The following is a 16,674-nucleotide window of genomic DNA, read 5'->3' on the forward strand; positions in this document are numbered from 1 at the left end:
TGTTCTCAAGTACTTGCAATTAAACATTGCTTAGCATTGTACTTTCTTCCCTATCTCAAGTCCCCCTCTCATGCTGTAAAAACTGCACTCTAATGCAGTGTTCTTCTCGGGAAAAGTCTACAGTTCTGTTACAAAATGGCTTACTCCTGCTTGCTCAGACAGAAACCAGACATACTGATCAAGGCAGGTTGAGAATGGCCACACAATCAAATATCCAGCCAGTTATTCAATTTGAATTGCCTCCCACAGCTGCAGGGAAGTTTTTACCTAAGTACTTTTTCAGAACAATCAGAAAAGAAAATAGCCAAACCTGGTCCTGTTTATTCTTACCATTCTATATGATGTGTTATGTGGCCTTTCATACAGGCTCATGATCTGTGAAAGTGTTGCTAAAACCCCACTTCTGACTGAGAGAACTGCACACAGTAGCTTCCAGAGCTGTAGGTTTGGACAAACTTGACTTGCAAATGACTAAGGAAATAAAAGAGTATTAAAAAGTTGGAAAAGTGTCTTGTCTTGCCAGAATCCTGTGTGTCAGGGTTTGCCATGCCGGGCTAAGTGATTCCCATGCCTGTGCTATAGGCTTTCTGTGCCTATCTGCTATATAAATGAACTCTGCTAACCACAGCTGACCTGTACGCTGCCTCTCATTTAGCAAGCCTGCAGATCGAGAGGGAGAGAAAGCTAGATGTGAAGAAGTAAACGTGCAGCTCAGGACCTTCCGGCCTACTATTTCTGACCACTTTTGCAGCCTTCAAAGCCTTGCTCCGTCTGGCTTTCTGTTAGCAAGGACTATGTCTGTGTGGTGCAGAGGTCTTCACACCAGAAACAGAACAGCATTGTGTGTTGTGTTCAAGCTAATTAGGGTTGCTGCACCATGCCTATTGCAACTGAACTGCTCTGTAACCCAAGCTATGGTTTCCACACAGCCTCTGCTACCTGGAGTGAATATATTAGTAAACTGGAGCTCACCTGTGATTTTTTTCAACTGTGCTGTTGCATGATTTGATATGTCCTAAGCTCTCTTGCTTCTATTTAATTCTGTCCCATTAACTACAGGATTCAGGAATACAAGAAGGCTATGATCTTAAAAGGTTTTTCTCTTCCTCAGGTAGCATCTGCATCCTTAATAACCATTTGCTAAATTTCAGTGAAACCACTTGAGAACATCAGAAAAGAGTGAAATTTTGGAAAGCTATGCTTAATTTTGCAGGAGAGCAGCAAGTGTAGTTTTCCCTTTAGTGATACCCTATTATTGATTCACTTTCTGTCCTAGAAATAAATGGAAGGAGATTCATTAAGGTTAGGGAACATGCAGTAGGGTTTGAGGAGTTAATATAAATCATGAAAGGAAAGGTAAAGACGTCAGAAAGACTACATTTCCTGGCAACAGGAGTAACTCCTCCCCAAAGGATGAAGTCTTGCTTTTCTCCATAAATTAAGGAGCAAGTATGGAGTTGCTCTGCTCCTCCTTCTCCTTCTAGTTCACCATAATACAAATCTTCCCAGGGAAAAGGCTCTGCAAGGAACCAGAAAGGGCCAGGAAGTGTCATGAGGCTTCTCCTATTCATCTTTCTGGGAGGAAAGGGCACCTTTTTCCAAACTTGGAGCTAGAGCTGGTAGAAGAAGAAGATGATGATCAAAATCAATTGTACCAGGAATCATTTGAAAACAGGCTCAGAAGTGTTATGTGGACTCTGTTCCTCCAGGTAAGCCCCTGAAAAACAGAAATGGGAGGAAGTGGGAAGGAAGGAAAATTAGTCTGAAAGTTGATGCAAGTCTCATGTCTGATTTAAGTGGAAAGTTTTCATGTAAAGAATGATAAAGTAATAAAGTCTCTCCAGCAGCTCTTTGCATATCTGATGCCTTAATGTATGCATGTTTATATTTCCTGTTATCCTTTCTGTCACAGAAGATCAGAAGATACATTGAACTGCAGTCTATCTTTTACAAAGATTTGAATTGTAATAGCTATTTGATTGTAAATCTCAGCATGGAGAGCTGCATAGAGTTTACTGTAACAGCAGTGAGCTGTAAATATGTCTCATCACCCTTTAATGCCTTTCATCATGCTAGAAAGCTAGTCCTGAGACAAAGCAGATCCTGGTTAATGTTCGCTAGGCTGCCAATAAATGAACAAGCTATAGATAAATGTGGAAGGAGCGTAAGGACTTCTTGTAGCTCAAAGGGAAATGCAAACCCTCTTATAAGGCTTGGTGCTGTTAAGCCAGTTAAGAATCACTTTAGGATTATCAGCTAAGTGCTGAAATATAGTAGGTAGCATTTAGAAATGTAGAAAAAATTGCAAGAAAACTTTGCATGTTGCATGTGAGGATTCTATAAACTGACCATGTGTTTTACAGTTTCCCTATTAAGGGTTGGGTAGAAAGACATTTTGATTCATTAATCTGTGTTAAAAGATTGAGTCTTAGACACAAATGTCCAATGGATGGTGTATTTCAGATTCAAAATGAGGTTGATATAATTATGCATCTGTCAGTCTCTTGAAATATTAGAATATGAAGATGATAATACATTGATTTCCCAGGGAACATGAAGTCAAAAGATCTACTCTGTCTTCTGCCTAATGCCTAGTTTTTAAAGAGAGGAAAGTCAACTAGGAGGTCTTGAACAAATTCTTCTTGAAACCTTAATTTTCAGCATAACAGCAGCTTACTTTCTTCCCTTCATTAATAGATGTCCTCTGTGTCAGACTGTGTTATTCCAAGATTATATTGGAATCCATATTGTTATATCCAAGATTAAATATTTCCAGTTCTGGAGACCAAGAGGATGTTTTTTCCTACCCTACCCCCAAGTGACTAGCTGTGTAGAGCAGAAAATACTCAGTAATCGCATTTTGCTTTCTGCTTGTCTAATTTGTTCCTCATCTCCTTCAAAGTCATATGAAGGGGCAGGAAATTGGATAGACTTGTCGTAGAAGACAGATCTGTTCCACTAGCTGTCAGCTGGATCGCCTTTTATTGTTGTATTCACCCTCTCGATGGGATGAAGTTTCTCAGGCAATACATAAAAGCACTTAGAGGCTGCTTTCCTTTAGCCTATTGGCTTCTCCGAAGGCTTTTTACAAAATGCTAGTTAACATTATATTCCCTAGGACAGAAAAGGGCTAGCACATCAGAGGAGGCCACAGACATCCTGAAAACCTTGCTGTTTCCTGAAATACCCTGAGAGACTTTCCATAGCTCTGATGAGCAGCGTTGGAAGTCTCTCAGACTCACTAACTGGCTGGGTTTCTCAGGGGTGAAACTACTCCTATCCTGACTTAAATGACAAGTCTAGTTTCTGCCTCGAAGGATCTGCAAGCTGGAGAAAGGCTCATTCTAATAGATCTATGGACTATTCTAGGAGAAAAGAAATTGTAAGGTAAGGCAAGATATATTTCCCTGCTTCTCAGATACTGGTTTGTAGTACCTAGGGGAATCACAAAAGTCAGTCAAGTGTATTGAGTCATTGAAAATGTTACTGCGTTCTAAAGCAAAGAAATTCTTGCTTATATTCTTCGCCTCCCACACACACACGCATTTATGTTTCCAAGGCAATTAATTTCTTAATTTCAAAACACACATAGATATGCAAGTGTATTGATTTTCCATTGTTGTTACTGATAAATTTTATTATTTTCATGGCAAATGCTAAAGGGTCATAAAACCTTGTCGTTTCTACTAGTAACATTGTGTAAGGGCTTGAAATCCTGAAAAGAGAAGAACACAGATGTGATGAACTTTTTGTGGGATGTCGTGTACAAAGTACAGTACATACCAAAACATCTCAAGGCATGAGTGACCAGGCAGGAAGATGCATAGATCTGATCAGAATGCAAAGAAAAATAGTGAGTTAAACTACCTGCAGAATATCCTTCTGCAATTATCCACCACAAGTTCTGTGGATGAGAATTAAATTACCATTGCAAGAACTGAATATCACATAGTTCTTGACTATTAAACCACTATTAGAAAAATAGAATTGGCTCCATGCTGCCATTGCATTACTGGAAATATTCCTGACAGGTTATTTTCAGAGAGTTGTCTGTCTTTATAGAAGAGAGGAAATACTTTTCACCTGCCACGCAGGACAAAGGCATAGGGGTAAATTTTCTTTAAAATAATATTGCTTAAATATTCTGTCCTAGGAAGGTCTCGCTAAAATACTTTGCTCACTATTTGCTTAATATAACAAAACTGTGTTTTTATCTATTTATTTGTTTTAGCAAACTAGAATGAATGATTTGCACTGCCTGAATTTAGACACTTGGACTTGGTCTGGAAGGTAGGTTTCTCTCTATAACACTTAAAGTTGAATGTAGCAGATTGAAACATATTGTTAAATAGTTCCAGTGCTAATTTTGTAGCTTCTCCAAGAGGAGAATGGGAGTTTGGGGGACTATTTCAACAGCTATTACATTGTGATTTCAATTTAATTTAATTTGGTAGTGGCTACAAAGCTCTTTCTGTTCTGCACCAAAGCATTGTTGATGCTATTTTAAGCACAGCATGTAGTGATTTAACATCCACATTTTCAAGATGGGTACCTTTATCCATATGGAATTTTAGTTTTGATGTCTTTTTGAATACTGTTTGTACTATCTATTATTTGACTTTTTATAGTCCAGAATAGAGAAAGATCGCTTTTATTTTTCTCAATATATGCTTTCTAAACATTTTTTATCAAAGAATAATATCTAGTTATTTCCATTTTAAACAAAGTCAGGTATTAATGTACTTCCTAAGATGTACTTTTTGCATGTAGTAGTTGTGATGGTGCCTACTACATGTATAGAATCACTGGATGTATTTGTTAGCTGATAGAAAAGCAAGAGCTAAGCAGTAAATGATGGGTGATAACCACTGTTCTGTTCCTATTCTCAAAGTGACTTAATAATCATTTCATAAAAGACCATGAAATACAGCTTCCCTTCCCTTCCCGCCAGCTGTGTCTGCTGAACTGCTGCTGCACCGAGCACGTTGCTCTGCCCTCTGAGCTCAGAGCAGAAAGAGGGAGTAGACACAATCCTCCATCTAGTGCTTCCTACTGCTGATGGCAGCAGGACAACGTCCCACAGTATCCGTTCAAAAAAACTTCTCTCTTCTCTTCTGGAGATTTCTTTAATTATCACTTACGATTTACTAATAATTTTAATTCTCCTTTTTTTTCTTTACTGGTTGTTTTAAAATGAGTAATATTCTACCTGAATGATGGGGTTGTTCCTCTTAGACTGCAAACTTTGCCTCTGAGTGGACTGATTATTCCAATTATTGGCTGTAATTGCTCACTTTTTTTCTTGTTCGCAGCATAAGCAGTTGCTGTTTGGCTTGCTTTTATAAACATATGCATGTAGATTACATCTCAAAGACCAGTTACTTGCAAACGTAACTATAAATGTGTGTGTGTGTGTGTACACAGTTGCAAGTAACTGGTTCTTTGAGCATATATGCAGTAACACTCCCTCTCCCTCTTTCCCTCTCCCTCTCTCTCATACATATGCATCCTCAGTCTGAGGATGGTAATACTAAATGCAGTCATTCCTAAAAACTACAGATTGTTCCAATACTCAAATGTTTCTAAACTGTGATTCACTAAAAAGCTCACAAGATGTGCCTGTGATTTACGGTAGAGTCTGATCATTGTAAACTCAAGAGCCTACCATCCAGCCGTTCTGTACTGCCAGGAGTCTTTGCAGAGTGGCTGCTGCTATGGTGGCACCTCACAGGAGGTAAAGCATTCGTGTTTATTCATATCTGGATGAGTAGCTAATGAAAGGCTGGTTTTACAGGAAGCCTAAACTCTGTTCTTCCCTTACTAAAGTGGCTGATCTTACGGAAGCCTGAAAATATCATTCAGACTGTCATAGATGGCAGAATTTAGACTAGCCGTAGTCAACTCAAATCAGGAAAAAAGGATACTTTCCTAAGGTTAGATTATGTTCTCTCCAAATAATTATAGCCACAAATAAATTATCTACTATGCTARGACCATCTTATATTACCAGGCCACTTGTCAGTATGCACAAGCATACAATAACTCTAGCTTGACTTCATCTGTTAATTATGGAGGAGCGAAGATCAGTGTATCTTTCAGGAAATATCAATTTACTGTTCACTTTTTGAGTCCAGTTCACAGTCTGTCTTTGCACAAATTGTTTGGAAAATGATTTTGGGCTACATGCTTCCTTTCATAAAGTCAGCAGCGGCAGCTATATTAGAAATGAGATTGGGCATTTGTAGGGATCATCTCCAAAATAAAGAAATTTGTCCCAAAAGTTCCATTATTCTACACATAAACACTGTAGAATAAGACAGATTAGATAAACAGGCTGTTTTGGGGTTGTGGGTGCATGTTTTTTGGGCAGGGGCTGGTGGGAGTTTTGTTTGTTTTTTGGGTTTTTTTTAAGAATTTTACTATGTAGATTGACGTGGCTGAAGTTTTTGCCATGTGTATCAAAGAAATGCTTGCTGGGACTAATAAAGTTATGGACTCAGTATTAAAATAGTGAAATAAACCAAATCACTCCATATCATTTGAGCACCAGCAATAGTTTTGAATAGTTCTAAATAGACAATTTATTTCCAGCTATAAGCTACCTCTAAAAAGTCCTGGTGTCATCCCAGTGTTTCACAGGTGGGGAAATTCCATCAGACTTGTTTGCTATCAATGTGACTATTTTCTCTTCTTTCTTGCAAGAATCACCTGCCTTACCTTTCTTATGCTATAGCCTCAAATTCCTCTTTCTACTGAATTTTCTGATCCAAAGACAAACGGAAAGTCAGAAAAGATGCAGCCTTTCTGATCCTCAGCCATTCTGCAGCTGCAGGGAGATATGTATTCTGTCTTTGATTGCCTGTGTGAATTGTCACCAAACCAGGGTCAAGCATTTAATACAGATTTAAAAGTCTGTTGGCTGTTTGAATGCTGCTGACCAAGACATTTGACTGCAGGTATTACAAGTTCTACTTTAAAGTACAGCTCTCTCAACAAGGAGGACTTAGTTTGCATAGTCCAACATTCAGATTCACTTGCTGGACATCCTCTCCTAAAGAGAAATATTCCAAATGAAACAATTATTTTATTTAAAACCCTGTGGCTTTTCATTAGCTCATGTGCTGTTATGATCCATCTTACAGCAGTTTCACCAGACTGTTTCCCTAATCAGTCATGACCAGTTCTTTTATTCAGCTGTATGCAAGTTTCTTAAAGAATTGCATTGTATTAACCTATTAATTCAGGAATATCTTCCAGCATGAGATCGTAATGTCTTTTCAAGCTACAGCGTTCACTGTTAAGCTTTTTTCAAAATACTTGTTACGTTACTTAGGGGATACACCTTTTAGTTGCCACCATATCAACAAACAAGGCAAGGAGGCTCTAAGCTGGTGGCTGAACTTTCTTGTCGTTAATCATTTTTACAGAAGAATTTAAAGAAATTAGCTGGCGTTGCAATTGCCTCTCAGTTTTGTCTTCAAACTTGTGTTGAAGCTTTTTTTGATTTGACCATTTTGTTCGAATCTCCCTGATTTTTCTTTTCAAAATATTATCCCTTGCGTGGGGAAAAAAAACCTACCAAATGTTGGTTGTTGAGCGAGTTTTGTTATAGACTCTTGTTGGAGCAAAGACCTTTATACGAACTCTATGGCTCTAAATAGTGAGTTTTGAGAGGTAAGCTCTTTCTCCTTATAGAATAAGTGTCTTACTCTATCTCTGTCTTGCGTCACACAGCTGAATCTAGCAGTGGATAATACAGTGATGCCACTATAGTACTACAGTTCTGAATATATCCGATGCTGAAGCTGTCAGGTGCTTACCCTAATGCAGTATCTATCACCCTAGTCTTGAGTCCCACCCTACGTGGTACAGCCCATGTTTATTTTGCACTGCCAGCCTCTGCTGTGCTGCTGTTCCCCTTCTCCCCTTTCTGCCCACGGAGTCGAGGTAGTGCTTGTTGTCTGACGTCTGGTCAGGCACTGGGGAAAGTTGGCAACATGTCGCTTTCTTCCTGCGGTGCTCCTTCCTCTACCTGTTTAAGTGCTGACGTACAGCTGCTGTGTAGGGGAGATATTGGACAAGGGGGTCTCAGGAGTGAATTATCCTTCAGTAAGCGGTCCCCTACAGCAAGAAAGGGGAGGAGGAGAACAGGTTTCCAGTGCAGGCAGTATCACGCACCCACTACAGGTTGGAGTTCCCAAAGATGGGTATGGGCTAACAGTGAGATCGGGTCGGGTGGAAGTAGGAGGAGAAGACAACCTCTGCCCTTATCCAGAACTTAGCCTTGCCTCCTCTGAGCTCCACTGACCTCTTATTCAAAATATTTAATCTTGTGCCTGTTGTATCTGAGCACAGCCTGCCTCTCTTGCTAATTTTAGAAGCATCTTGTGCAGGAGTCGTTCAGAGCAGGCACTTAAACTCCTTGCTGTTTTAAGCTTGTTGACTTGGCACCAGCTTCAGTGCCAAATTTCATAGGACAGTTTTACAGCTGATATTTAATTAACCACGATTCTTCAGTCTTGGCTTCCAGATGGAGAATTACTTAGCAGTCATCAGTAGGTGATAGTCCTTTAATTGAACTTCAGATGTCTGAGCCCTCTGTGCTCAGTTAAGAGAAGTAGGCATTTCCAGGGCACAAGACAACTGTTGCGATGGTAGACCTCTAAAATAAATGAGATGAGTTGTGCTCTTCAAGGGCCTGTTTCTCTTCACTGGCTAAAGGAAGGACAGAGGATTATCTCTGCGGTGTTCACGTTGTAGATTGAGCACCGGTCTGTGCGGATTTCATTTACCTAACTTTAGCAAAGAGCAGGGGGAAGTAACTGGTTCTTTGAGATGTAATCTACATGGATCTTACTTCTTTCCTCGCTTCTGGGCAGTCTCCAGCTAAGATTTGGACCTGGCAAGGGAGCTGACAGGTGTTTGTAGCTGTTCTTTTCATTATCCTTCTAAAATCAGGACATACTACGTATGTAGTGGCCTAGATTCATCACACCTAACTTTAGGTACTTTACAAGTTGCCTCTGCTGTTAGTAGCAAGATATTAGATGGGCTGATGCCCCCTGGAGGTCCTTACTTTTCTCTGCTGACTGTATTAGGATCCCTCCTGAGACAACTGTACACCTAAGTATCTAAAATAAGATGATGCGAATTCAGGCCACCAACTATAGGTAATGCCTAACGTTCGGATTCTTTACTGTTCAGATTCTCATCTCAAGCTTGTGTAATTGTGCAGCTAAAACGAAATCCATAGATAACATTTGGGAGAACTATTTTTTGGTAACAAAACCAGATTTTTAGTATAATAGACCTACGTCTGTTTTGTACTTTGGAATTCCACTTTTTAATTTAATAAAGTTTATCTCAAAGTTTGGGTGACCCCCACTGTGTTAAAAGGCACAAAGGCTGAAGAAGTATAGTGGCTTTTGATTAAGAGGTAAAGCCACAGTCCTTTTATTACTAAAGACCATTTTCCTGGGAGCAGAAAGACTATAATCCCACAGGATTTATTAAATTTTAGTGTAAAGAACTGAATCTGTTTACCTACATGCACTATGCAGTTTATTTGAATATAATGTCCTTCCTTTGCTGTCCTAAATGGGTTCACTTGTATGTTAAATTGTGGTTTCAGTGATCTTAAAAAAATTAATGAATGCTTTTATGCTTGCATTTAATATTTACATAACTGAATGTTCAGAGAACAGTTACTACAAGAAATTACATGGTTTAGGTTTGAACACCACTTTTCTCAAGAGTAAATCTAGGTTATTTAAGTGCTGCTTTTTCACTGGGAAAATATCTAGAGTTATTTTAGGACAAACTAATAATTAAATTTTCTGGCAGGTTCATTTTCATCATTCTTTGAAAAATTGTTTTTGTTTGTTTGTTTCATCAAGAATTAGTATCAGTGGAGAGAAACCAAAAGATCGATCATGGCACACGTTGACTCCCATAGGAGATGACAGACTTTTTCTTTTTGGTGGACTGAGTTCTGATAATGTTCCTTTAAGTAAGTAATTTAAAGCTTAAAAGTCTATTTTATGCTTCAGCGGTAAACTAACATGTTGTACTCATTTATTGGCTTTCACAAGCTATTTAGTTCTAAGGCTTGTTACAGTATTTTCATGATGCTTGAATATTTCTCTAGCCATCTTATTATTTTACATAGAAGTGCAGGAGCACATTGTGCAGCACAGTGAGCATGTGTGATAAGAAGACTCTTAAACTGTTTTAAAAGAATAAAAGGCAAGAGTCTCACACATTCAGATATCAACAAGGGGTAACTTTTTTGATATCGACAGCAATTGCAGTAAGAAGGTACAAATAATATTGTCAACATAATACACATTTTTGGATGAATAACATTAATCACAGCTACAAAAACATTAAAGAGGAAGTAGGATAGTCTGTTACAGAGTTCTTTTTCTAGAAAAGGCAATTTTTCATGACAAAATGCAAAATTAGTGAAAATAGCTTTGAGTGGCACAGATATATTCCAGTTGCACAGGGAGGGGTGGATTTTCAAAGGGACATTCACCTGCTTTCTGAATGTATTTAAAAGAAAAAAAAGTGTATTTCAATTCCATATCGCAATAACAGTGAACTTTCTGTGACTGAAAGGTTAAGTTAAATTACAAAGATTGAAAAGATGCTAGTTAATCTAGTGATGACGTTACAGTTTTCTTGATTTAATGTTATCTTGGAACACATAGCTCTGTATAAATAGAATAAGAAAGTTGTACTTTGTCCCAGGAAGAAGTACTAATTATGTATCTTCTTCTTTGTAGGTGATGGTTGGATTCACAGCATTTCAACAAATGGATGGAAACAACTTACCCACTTGCCTAAGAGTAGGCCTAGGTATACAAAAATAGATCCACATTTGCTGAAATTTAGACATTTTAAAATATTAAGTAATTTTAAATTGTTGAGCAATATTTTTAACCTACATTATAAGAATATTTTACAAAATGAATGCAGTACGATTGAACAGCTTGCATTACTAACTTAGGCTTATTCAAACCAGGTACAGCATTATTACTTTCTATATTTGTTATATTTTATGATGTTTTCTTGCATTAAATGGTTGTGTTTGTAATGAAGGATCTGGGTGTCCAATCAACCCGGTGTTATATATCCAAATGATTTTGAATTTGAATTAATAGCTTACAAGAGTGATGAAACTTGATTAATGTTGATCCGTTATTAGAGACATGGGGGAGGCAGCCATGAAAAATGTTGATGCACCTTTTGGGATTCAGAAGAATTATAAATAGCTCTTTGTTTTTCCCCTGAGCAGCAGCAGTTAATTATGCTTACAGTTTTGCATAACTGAATTTAGTACTAATCAACACTAGCTGGATTTAAACAGCATTATAGTTCATGACTGTGGGGTTTTGTTATTTTGGGGGCTTAACTGCCAACCAAACAGGACCTAGTTCTAGGATCTGCATTGCTCATACTGGCAAAAATACTGTCTCTTCCAGACTCTTCTGTTCCCCCTCCCTCTCAAATCTAAGACTGCAGAAAAAGATGGATTCTTTCTGACTAAAGAAAGTAAATTTCATGTTCTGAATCTGGAGGTTATTTAGCAGCTGCCATTGAAAGCAAGTGCGTGCTGTCTCAGAGTACAGGCTCCATTTTTACCACTATGTTTGCAGCACTCTCTGTATTTATAATGTACATACTGTTGAACTGAATTGCTGCACATGGTAAATATTCATTTTTTCATGGAGTCAATTCTATATGTTAACCAAGGTACACTCAGCACTATTTTACATAGTTTTTTTAGTATAGGGTACAATTTTGGTCTGGCATTTGGATACCTCCTGCCGTATGTTCTGTTTTCTATTTCTGGAATATCTTTACCTCATGGAATATTCTTCCAGTTTTATCCTGTTTTAGGGTGTCTTTTAAATATAACAGCACAGTGAGACCAAATCTACTGCTTTCTTATATTTCAAACTGTTTCAAGCTGAAATAAATTCATATGTTAACTTTCATAAAATATTTTCTGCCTTTTTATCATAATTAAACTGATGTATTAAGAGATTGATAACTGCCTTAAATAACAAAGCACATTATTAGCAGTCAGATTATGTCTCTCTTTACCTCCTGTTCAGTTGTCTGCATGGATGGTTTCCTGTAAAATAACTGCTGAAGTGGACTGCCTCCCCTTGTGTAATCAAGTTTTATCGGTGCATTACAGAAAGGATTGGAAAGGGATGAAATTGGCTCTTTCTGCAGGCAGCAGGCTAGGGAGCTGCAGCTCAGCCTTCACTCTGCAATTAAACTGGGAAATATTTGTGCCTCAGATGGTGGTAGACCTGAATGCTACCAACCTGTGGCTCTCGAGCCCCGGGTGGCTTTCAGGCAGATCCAGTACTGGGCTACAAAAGTGTAACTGTCATTTGGCTGTTGGCAGAGAGGCTGTTGAGCAATCCCCCTTCCTTGCTGCCGTGGAAGCACAAGAAAGGAAAAGCACTTTTTTTTAAATTTTTTTTAAAAGATATTTCAGTAAGTCTTGGAAACAGAGATAAAAGAAATCCTACCAAAAATCTCTCTGTATATTGGATTAGTTTGAATGAGTGTGGAGTACTTTTTTGTACCATAACTGTGTCCCTGCACTTACACAGGGTTACTGCAGGACCTCTGTAGCAGAAAAGAGTTTAATTCAGGCCCATCGCTCATGTGACTTTAACAGCAGGACTTAAAATGCACTGGCAATCATACCTATATATGCACTTATTTTATATATTTCTATTATATTTTATAATAATACACTGTATATCACACATGTATTAGTAGATTTTCCTGCTGCTTCTGCAAAATTGATACTCTCCTTACAATGCTGTAAAGAATTATTCCTTTAAAATTTTCTTCAGCCTCCATTTTTAGTAATTTGTAATAACTGTCTCCCAGGTTATAGATCTGTGGTACTAACTGTTTGTTGCTAGAAAACTGTTCTGTTTTTTTCTGTTGTTGTTTTTGTTTTTTGTCCATAAATTGTACTTCAGCTAATGTTTTGCATGCAAGGTTAAAATATAGAGCAAAGTTATATGTTTAACTCATAAATTCCCAGTGTGTTCATTACATTGTAACTCTAATTCTAGTCAGAAGAGCTGTGTAAAAAGGTTGCATCAATTAATTCAGTGTATGTATTATTTAAATAACATGCTTTATTAGAATGTTTAGGTGATAAGTTAGAGCAGCTGTGAGAGGACATAAACTCTGTCAGTCTGTAGAAAAAAGCATCAGGTTGCAAGCTAGAATGTCAACAAAGTCAAGGCAGGAAAGGCTTTCCAGTGTTCTTCGGTGATGAAGTCCAGGCCAGAGTTTTCCTAATGCAGATAAGGCAGAGACAGATCTCTCTACAGGTATGAGGAAGAGAAAAGGTGGGATACAGTTTAGCGTAAGGAGAACAGTGAATAATTACTGAAATTAATGGAGTAAGAAAATGAGAACATTTGTTTTTGCATGAAAATTCTAGTTGTGCCTATTATTTTGGTTATGTAAACATACGGGGCCATAGCTCTGATGATAATCATCCCATGATATACTTCAATGGTGAAATGCCAGTAGAAAAGTAATAGATTTTGATCTGCTAATAATAAAAAGTAAATCTAGCAAATTGTAGCTACTGAAGTAGCTGAATCATTGCTAAAGCAAGATTATACAAATTATTTTTTTTGTTTATACTGTCTGCTTTTATAGGCAGAACACAAAATTACTTGTGGGCGTGATTTAAGAAATTGTCATGCACAGAAAGTGATCTACGTGAATCTTTGGGAGAAGCATAAAACTGATGCAGAAGAACCTGTGTTCTGAACCTCTCATCCTAGTGTGCAGGGATAAGAGTCAGTACTAAAAAGCCCACAATCTTAAATCCATTGGTATTATAGTTATTAATTAAATAGAGGAAATTTAAAAAAAAAAGCCATTCTTGGCAAAAGCTTATTCTGTATAGTTATTTTGTTTTACAAAAATTTTCCACTGTAAGATTTTGTTGAAGAACTGATAAATAAGCCAAAGTATACATAACTATATTACTTTTAAGTCAAATAATTGCATATATACATATAGGTCTGTATGAAATGTAATCCTTCAACAAAATTCTCATAAATTGGGTAGTCACATTGCTCTTTTATATTGTTAAAGAAGTGAATAATATTTTAGATGCTATTTTTAGCATTGAAAGCTTTTGAAATAATCATATTTGTCTTAGTTTTCTAAGTAATAAGGTTTACATGAAAGTGGTCTGTGTGGGTATGTGTCTGCCCCTCCTTCCCATCTATCTTTTGAATCAATTGACCCATTTCAGTAATATTTGACAAAGAAGTAGAAACCTCAGTGATAATCCCCCACAAGTTCTGTGAAAATAAAGGGCTGAACAGAAAAGAGAAACTCTCTAATCACTTTACCCCAGTGAGCGCTTAGTACTTATTAGACAGCAAAGAATGGAAGGTCTTTGAGACAAAAATTCATTTAAAAAAAAAAAAGCTTTATTGTTCCTGCAGTTCACAGAGCAACTTGTAAAATAAACAATTTAAAATTGTAAAATTCCTCTTGGTAAGTAGAGCGAGATCAGTAAGATTTCGCATCTCTGTGCATAAGTAGTGGAATCATACGTTTTAGAAAAGTGACCTTTCCATTTTAATTAAAAGGAACTTATATCCTTGTAACAAAAGAGTTGTTTGAAAAGAAACTTCAATATGAAGAATAGAGGAAAGTTATGTGAGGAGAATGAGGTTAATATTCAAGTAAATAAACTGCTTCCCTGCACCCCTTAAAACATTTAGTTTTTAGATTTGTTTTGCTGATAATACACAATTGCTTTTTGTTGTTATTTGGTCACTAAGTCTATTTGTAATTTTATTTCCAGACTCTGGCATACAGCCTGCCTTGGAAAAGAAGGAGAAGTGATGGTGTTCGGTGGAAGCAAAGATGACTTGCATTTTATGGATACAGTCAGTAAACTTAATAATGAATTCCTAGCACTATAATAATTAAAATTAAAATAATTAAAGTTAATGTAATTGCTGAGATCATCAGGGCTGTTGTGAAGATGTGACCTTAGGTGTTTTTGAAAGGCGATTTATGCAGATTTTTCTCTGCCTTTGTTAAGCTCATAGAAAGGAGTTTGCTATTCAGATTCTTTATAAAATGATTATTTAAATATTAATTTTTAAATTATGTATGTGGTAATAAATGCTACATTAATCCAGTTAATAGACGGCAGTATTTCTGAGATGAGCTGTTATCTTAGTAATCTTCGTGGTTCTTTTTTCTGTCTTGACCAGGGTCACTGCAGTGATTTGCTGATATTTCAGACTCAGCCTTACTCACTCCTCAGGTGAGTTGAGGTTATTGGCACAAAGAGTCTAGTGTAAACTCTTATAGTATTATGTTTTTACACACAGGTTTTTAACTATTTACTCTTGCATAGGCAGGTAAGTTAGAAAATTACTATTTCAGTAAATACTTGAAATATGCAATATAGGACAATACATTGCATTTAAACCAAAGGTGGTGTGTATTATTCTTTCTTCTGCATATCATTAACAACACATCATTAACATCATCACAAGAAACTTTTACCGGTGTTATTGTTTTATCTTTAGGTTATAGGCCATTTACTTTTTTTTTTTTTTTTTTTTTTTCCCCCAGGTTGTGTCTTGACTGCATTGGTAAAAACGCAGCCCTCCTCAAGAATCAAATACCGTGCTTGCCATCCAAACTCCTGCAGCAGGTGCTGAAAAAAATAACCTTTTGGGCTGCAGTTAACCACCGGCAAGAGAAAAAAGCCGAAACTGAAAGACAAGGTCAACTAAATACCACATGAACAAGGGCAGCAAAACTGTGGAACACTTTGTTTATTTACAGTGTACAGCAAAGTCTTTTGTTAGTGAACTTTACTAATGCTACAGAACAACTGTATGTTATGCTGAGTTTCTAAGTGAAGTTTGAGAACAAAGAAATCCTTTTTATGGAAAACTCTTTTGTTTTCTGCATTCTAGAAAACTGATAAAACTTAATTTGTATATATTGTTAACTTCTGCTGTTGTGGTCTTAATGAGAGAATCCATAAAAGTTGTTCTTTTTGTAGGTGACGGATGATATAAAATGTTTTCAGTTCAATAAATATGGCTTAAGTCTAAAATCTCATTACAGCCATATCACCTCAGCACTTCTGAGCGGATAAGGAGTTCAGCACAGTCTCTTTGGAAGGTTCACAGGAGACACTCTTCAAAAAGATGACTGATTTGCTAATATGACAATTCCAAATCCTGTTACTTGATTCTGCCAAATTCTATCATTCGATTAGATGCTAAGAGCCAGACGTTTTGCTCAAAGTAGGAAGATCAGTTAAGCAAACTGCGGAACTTGGAAAAAAACTGTCATGAACAACATGACGGCTTGCGTGTGAAAGCTTCCATGCGGTTCATGGTAGGGGTTTACTGTGTTTCTGTAATCAATGAGTCGTTCTTAAAATAGGTTGTATATTGTATTTTGAATGTGTAAAGTTTATATTCTTGTTTTTAAAAGATTATGCTTATTTATTGTTACAAAAGAGCACATGTAGTACTTGCTATTTTTCTGTTCCAGATATTTAGTTAACAGGAGCGCAGTCATTAAAATTTTATAGAGGGTTGAACGGAGGCCACCTTCGACTAG

General features: G+C 37.1%; 1 protein-coding gene across 2 annotated transcripts in view; it reads left to right on the top strand.

Annotated features, from left to right (window-relative positions):
- The window catches only part of KLHDC1 (kelch domain containing 1), a 31,629-nt gene extending 15,057 nt beyond the window's left edge, over positions 1-16,572 (top strand). For both annotated transcript variants that reach the window (XM_026056163.1, XM_026056162.1), the window contains 6 exons: positions 4,232-4,290; positions 9,897-10,009; positions 10,788-10,860; positions 14,882-14,966; positions 15,300-15,352; positions 15,667-16,572. In XM_026056163.1, the coding sequence (XP_025911948.1) occupies positions 4,232-4,290; positions 9,897-10,009; positions 10,788-10,860; positions 14,882-14,966; positions 15,300-15,352; positions 15,667-15,841 (558 nt within the window). In that variant the 3' untranslated portion in view covers positions 15,842-16,572. The remainder of the gene's footprint in view (positions 1-4,231; positions 4,291-9,896; positions 10,010-10,787; positions 10,861-14,881; positions 14,967-15,299; positions 15,353-15,666) is intronic.
- Positions 16,573-16,674: the final 102 nt, after the last annotated feature.

The sequence above is a fragment of the Apteryx rowi genome, unplaced genomic scaffold (assembly GCF_003343035.1).
Source record: "Apteryx rowi isolate R43461 unplaced genomic scaffold, aptRow1 scaffold_13, whole genome shotgun sequence".
NCBI classification, from domain to species: Eukaryota; Metazoa; Chordata; class Aves; order Apterygiformes; family Apterygidae; genus Apteryx; species Apteryx rowi.